The sequence below is a fragment of the Chrysochloris asiatica genome, unplaced genomic scaffold (genome assembly GCF_000296735.1).
Source record: "Chrysochloris asiatica unplaced genomic scaffold, ChrAsi1.0 scaffold00350, whole genome shotgun sequence".
Lineage (NCBI taxonomy): Eukaryota > Metazoa > Chordata > Mammalia > Afrosoricida > Chrysochloridae > Chrysochloris > Chrysochloris asiatica.
Window position 1 is genome coordinate 1,536,319 of NW_006408868.1, and position 6,355 is coordinate 1,542,673.

The following is a 6,355-nucleotide window of genomic DNA, read 5'->3' on the forward strand; positions in this document are numbered from 1 at the left end:
ATGAAAAATGAAACAGAAGTCTCACAAAAGAACACACCAGAGAACTAAGGGACAACTTTAAACAGCCTAATAGATATGTAACTGGGATACCCAAAGGAGTGGGAAAGAGTAAAAAATACATAATTTTGAAGACATAATGGTCAAACTATGACCAAATCTGATTAAAATGATAAACCCATAGTTCTCAGAAGACAGTCTGTAAGAATTCTCATTGAAAATCAAGTGTTTCTTAGAAGAGATCTTTTTGGCTCTAGTATATATCATTAACAATTTATGATGAGAACACTAATTTATGAGAACATTACCAATGAGAATACTACTTTAAGAAAATATTTGGGATTAATTCAAACATAAGGGAGACAGGAAAATAAGAACTTACCGTTCCCTGGAATCCCCATCTGACTTATCAGTTGAACTTGTAGAAGAACTACACTCCTCCTCAGACAGACAATGCCTCAGTTTCTTTTCCTATTGTTTACAGAAACAAAATTCCACAGAATATAGTATGTGAAACCGTGTAACATGCAATGTCTACACATAATGTGCATCTAGGTGTGCAATTTAACAAGAGAAACTAATGGATACAAAGATGGAAGTTACTTTGTCCAAATAATATTCAACTCACCAATAACATTCACAAGTGAAGGCCCGAGGAATATCAAGAAAGTTTTATAATGCCTTGAAGAGTCTCAGCTCTGAATAAATTTCCTCTCCAGAAGAGAGCGAAAAAGTACCTCCCAGTCAGAGGCACGACTTAAGAATACTGTCATTTTAAACTACATTGAATGGCACATAAATCAAGGTAATAGCAGCTTGGTCACATTTGAGACCGTTTGTTAAACTGCTTAAAAGGATTATCTGACATGATTACACATCTTACAGGTTTGGAAGATGGAAAGAGTTCAAATCCCAGCTCTGGTTTTAATAGTTGTGTGACAACTAAATAATAGAACATTTTAAACTAAAACGAGTATTTGTTACTTTTAAAAAAAGATGTTCCTATTTTAAAAGTAACACTATGCTTCTATAAATAATGTCAGGGGCCAGAATATAGAAAAATAGGTAATTATCCTCAGGATATTACACAGAAATATGAACAAGGGCTGGAAATTTTGCAATTACCCATTTAACCACTAGATGGCGACTCAACATCCTCCACAGGAGAGAAGGGGAGTTACTTAGCCACCCATGAAACTGAAGAATGAGCAGCAAGTGCAGATGGGTTTATTGGCAAAATGGCAGAATAATGAAAGTGTTGCCCAGTGGAGGCCCTTAAGAAGCCTTGTTTTAAAGACTACCCAAGAATTTTTTTTAGCTAGGTGTGGTGCTGTAGGATAAGCAGTGGGGTGCAAACTACAAGGTTAGTGGTTCAAAGCCACCAGCTGCTCCTTGGAAACCCTACACAGGGTTGCTATGAGTGGAACCGACTTGACAGTACTTAACACCAACTGTTTATATGAGTATCTGAAAAATTCATCTTCTTAAAAATTCATCTCCTTAAATGATTGTTTTCCAGTTCTTTACCTCACCGAGAGTGAAATGTGAAACTTAAGCCGGTTCTGTCCCAGAATAAACGGACATTTATAAAGTTTACTGTTCTTAAGCTTGCCCAGATGCAGACGTGTCTGCCTTCCCCCTTAGAAGTATGTTATATACCTGAGCAACGGTGTAGTCAGAAGACACTCGTCTGGCAGGGAGGGGCGGGCCTTCCTCCTGAGGTTTCCCTGGCCTCACTGCACTCAGAGAAGCTCTCCTCACTGAAGGGCCTGAAACAGCGACCACCACCAGTGGTTAGTTGTGGTGGGCTGGAAGGCGGCTGTGCACTAGGTACTGAAGACACCAGCAAGATCCAGCTCAGAAGTAACACAGCATACTCACCATCACTCTCATGCCTGGCACCTCAGTTCAAATGCCAGCTCTGGTTTTACCAGTTGTGTGACTTTGGGCAAGTTACTTAACCCTACTAAACCACAGTTTCCTCAGCTGCAAAATGGGATAATAGGGCCTACCATATGACAATTGCGTAAATATGAAATGAGATAATGACCTTAAGATGTTTGCAATAGAAAATAGGAGTGGGGCATGATGGCGGGGTAAGCAGATGCACTGAGTCACCTCTCTGCAACAAAGACACAGGAGACGGAGTGAAAGAGATACAGTTGGTGATCCTGGAACACTGAGCATCAGAGGATAGGACAGAGTGGGACTGAGTGCTGAATGGAAGAGGAAGCTGAATAGGAGAAGTGAAAGAGAAGAAAAGCAGGCAGGCTGTGGGATAATGTGGTGCAGCACGGCCATCTTGAGCTTTGGCAAGCAGTGGCACAGGATGCAGCCAGATGCTGGTGACAGGAGGGGTGCAGTCCTCTCTTGTTCCTGTGCCCTTCTGGTAGATGGGGAAGTGACCCAGTGGTCAGTGGCATCCTCTCCCGTGCAGCCTTTGCTCTGCCTGGGGTCAGGTGGTGGTATAAAACTCTGCTTCTGGAGGCATGTGAACCTGCCTGAACCATGCTACGCAAACAGTGAACAGAGAACTATGTTCACACTTCTAGTCTCTACCATATCCACCAGGAGACAGGTGGTAAGTGCCTGAGAATACATTAATATACAATCATCAGACACTTGCCTCAAAAAAGTGACCAAACTGCAGAGTCAGAAAATATAACGCCAGAAATGGTCTAGGAAATACCTGATATGGAATTTAAAAGAATTCTAATTAGGCAATTTCAATGAATTGTGAGAGTGATCAAGAAAACTACAGATAAAACCAAGGAAAACATGTATAAAACTAAGGAAAAAAAATTACAGGATAATTGAAAAAATGAGACTGATACAAAAACAGCAATTAGAAAGCCAGAATATTAATACGAAGGCTTCAAAATAGACAATATACTGAAAGGGCAAAGAAAAAGAAATGAATCAATGAAAAGTTGAATTGCTGACTTTGAAGAAAAATCTCTCACTATTTATCTGCTGGAGAAACAATCAGAAAAAAGAACAAAAAAACCTGGAGAAAGCTAAAGATTTACGTGGGACACTATAGATTTACGTGGGGCTCTGGTAGCGTAGTGGTTACGAATCGGGCTGCGAACCTTAAGGTCAGCGGTTTGAAACTACCAGCTGCTCTGAGGGAGAAAGATGAGGCTTTCTACTCCCGTAAAGATTTACACCCTCGGAAACCCTGTACAGGGTCGGAACCGACTCGACGGCACTTAACAACAACAACAATCAAGAGAAATAATTTTTGTATGACAGAAATTCCAAAATTCCAGAATAGGAAGAGACCAATAAAAAAAAAAGGCCATAGAGAATATTGTGTAAGAGTTGTTGAAAGAAAACTTCCCTAACAAAATCAAAAGCAAGAAAAGAATCCTGAGAGCAGCTCCGGAAAAACTAAAAGGTACCTACAAAGGAGAACTAATAAGACTAAACTTGCTGATTTCTTAGAAGAAATTTCTTCTATGTAATAATGAAGAACAATTAAATTTGGTCATTTTCAGACAAACAGAAACTAAAAGAATTTGTAAAAACCAAACCAAGCTTATGAAAAATACTAAACAGAATTCTTTGGACAGAATCAATAAGAGCAGATAACAACCTGAGTAAGACCAACATACATGACAATATCATCTATACTGAACCAAAATATAGAAGAAAACAGAAAATCAGAGATAGTTACAGCAACAAAAAAACCAAAAACACCATAAAGCAAAAAGAGGGAATAATGTAGTCACAGAACTTCCAAAGGAAGAGGAAATCAAATAAATTTCAAGTAAAAAATAAACCTAACAGTAACCCTAAAGACTAAACCATGCCTTACTTTTAGCCCTAGCCTAACCCCGACTCTTAATGCTAAGCCTAGTCCTAAACATAACCCTAATACTAAATGAAGTCCTAGCACTAACCTAGACCTAATTATAGCCCCAACACTAACCCTTACTCCTTACTCCTAGCCATTCATCCACCTACCCCAAACAAATTTTTGCCTTAACACCTGAGACAAAGTCAGCATTCCTGAAATAGAAAGAGATAGCACTATCTTTTGATAATGTTGTTGTTAAGTGCCGTCGAGTCAGTTCCGACCCATAGCGACCCTGTACAGGGGTTTCCGAGGGTGTAAATCTTTATGGGAGTAGAAAGCCTCATCTTTCTCCCAGGGAGCAGCTGGCAGTTTCGAATAGTAAAAGGCATAACCACAGCCCTTTCCCCAGGGCAGTACCACCCCCCTCCCCCCCCTTTACTGTGCTCCTGAGAAAGAGAGTACTTCCCTAACCAGCACACTGTGGACATGGAAACAAGTTAAACTCTTACTTCGTTTTGTCTGAAATCTCCTAGAAATCAATCATATCCCTCCAGCTCTCTTTACTATCCTTTTCCTTTGGTGATACATGTTCCTGATCCAACAGCCTAGACTGATTTTTTAAAGGTTTCACAAGGAAATTTCAAAAACTCTTCCTGATAGGTTTCCCAAATGGATTAGTGGTGCCTAGAAATTCTTAACACCTCCCTAATTAGGAGTCCCAGTGGCATAGTGGTTTAGTGGTTGGCTAATAACCCAAAGGTCATTGGCTCAAATCCACCAACTAATCCACAGGAGAAAGATATATCAGTTTTCTCCGATAAAGATTACAGCCTTGGAAACCTTATGAGGCCAGTTCTACTCTGTCCTATGTGGTCGCTATGAGTTGGAATTGACTCAACGGTAACAGGTTTAATGAGTCACAGTATCAATCCCCAGGAGGTGAAGGGAAAGACAACTTTACCTGAGGGGAATATCTCTTCCTGGGACTGCTTTAGTCGTCTCCTCTCTCTTGCTGATAATGGGCGATCCTTTAAAAGAAAGTCACAGAGTCACTTACTTTCTTAAAATATCCTTAACATGTGAAGCATCAGCTTGCTCTACAGGAAAGGCTTGCACAGGCCTTTATGAAATGTCCATTTAAAACCAGTCCACAGTGAAGTGACAGCCACTAACTAGAAAGATCACAGTCCTCATTTCTGCTAAGTAGTGTTTCTAGGAAGGGAAATGGAGAATTTTGCATTACCTGTATTCAAGGTCTATCTGCTCTCCTGAATGAATGGCAATTCTACTGGAAGTAACAGCCCTGAAACAACAAAATCTGCCCTTTGCAAGAAAAGTCTTTCCTGAGAATCATGAATTTGTCCCTCAAGTTTTTGGCAAAAAGCAGGGTTAAGAGGTTTTAATGTAAAATTTCACAATAAGCACAGGATTTTGCAATGAAAAGGCTTTCACAAGAAGGTTTAAAAGTCCCAACACACATTTCCACAAACCTTTGATGATGAGACCTCGCTACTGCTTGAAGTGCTCATAAACGCACTGACTGCTCTACTCTGGTTTTCAGCATCCTTTTTTGTTAATATGACATCCACTTTTTCAGCAGTGGGATGAGAAGACAGACGTCGAGGAGAAACCTCTTGGAACTTAAGAAATTAAAAAAGAAAATGGTTTTATTAGCAGTTTCACATAAAGCCACCTCCAAAGTTCCCTCATCAGTAGGTCCTCTACAAGTTAGCATTCTGCTCTCAGTACTTTCAAACACTGCAGAAATGACTACCTACGAAGCTTATAACGAGGGTGCCTGTAAAAGTTACTTCAAGAAATAAGGTGTCACTATGATTTTGTGCAGAGGGTAAAGGAAAAATTATTATCCAATATAATACACAAGGGATCAGATTTACCCTTATTAGCCTGTTCCTTTAGCTCTCAAAGTATCTACCCATCTTTGCTGAGGAAGACAAAATCCTTACTCTGCTTTCAACACACTAATATCTGAAAACTAATTTTAGTGTCTTGCCACCATCACCTTTCTCTCAATTTGTTCCTTGCATTTCTTATGTACAGTTTTGGCAATTGTTAATCATTCTAAATATAAATGAAGATTTCCAAAATTTATTTCTCAATGTAGTACAATGACTTGTTCCAAAGAGATCTTCACCAACCTGTCTGTTTGCCCTACTGTCCTCAGTCGGCTCTCTCTTCTTCTGTCTTCGCTGTCGCGACAAAGACGGTTCAGACTCAGAGCTGTGTGGCTGTAAACCTGGGTAGATTCTGTCCTGGTTTTCTATAATATATTCACCAGCAACTGGATCCTTTAAAAAAAATTAAACAAAACAACAAAAACACAGAATGTTGAAGTAAACCTTTAAATGGTCAAACAGCTCAGCTCCACATACCTACTTTTAAAATAGCAAGATAAAATGAAAAGGCGTTCGCCTTTCTCAAATGAATGCTTATTTGCAGCACTGACAGGTAAGGAAAGTATGCTGATGTTAGTTATCCAAATATTCTGGGGTTTTTTCCTCTTCCCTTAATGAAAAATAAATAATTATTATAATA

The 6,355-nt window shown here is 39.5% G+C and overlaps 1 protein-coding gene across 1 annotated transcript in view; it reads right to left on the reverse strand.

The window, feature by feature from the left end:
* Positions 1–6,355, reverse strand: part of NEK4 (NIMA-related kinase 4) — a 73,639-nt gene that overhangs the window by 34,097 nt on the left and 33,187 nt on the right. The window contains exons 9-13 of the mRNA XM_006876056.1: positions 5,939–6,108; positions 5,290–5,440; positions 4,761–4,827; positions 1,657–1,766; positions 380–468 (exon numbers count right to left, since the gene is read on the reverse strand). Of these exons, the coding sequence (XP_006876118.1) occupies positions 380–468; positions 1,657–1,766; positions 4,761–4,827; positions 5,290–5,440; positions 5,939–6,108 (587 nt within the window). The remainder of the gene's footprint in view (positions 1–379; positions 469–1,656; positions 1,767–4,760; positions 4,828–5,289; positions 5,441–5,938; positions 6,109–6,355) is intronic.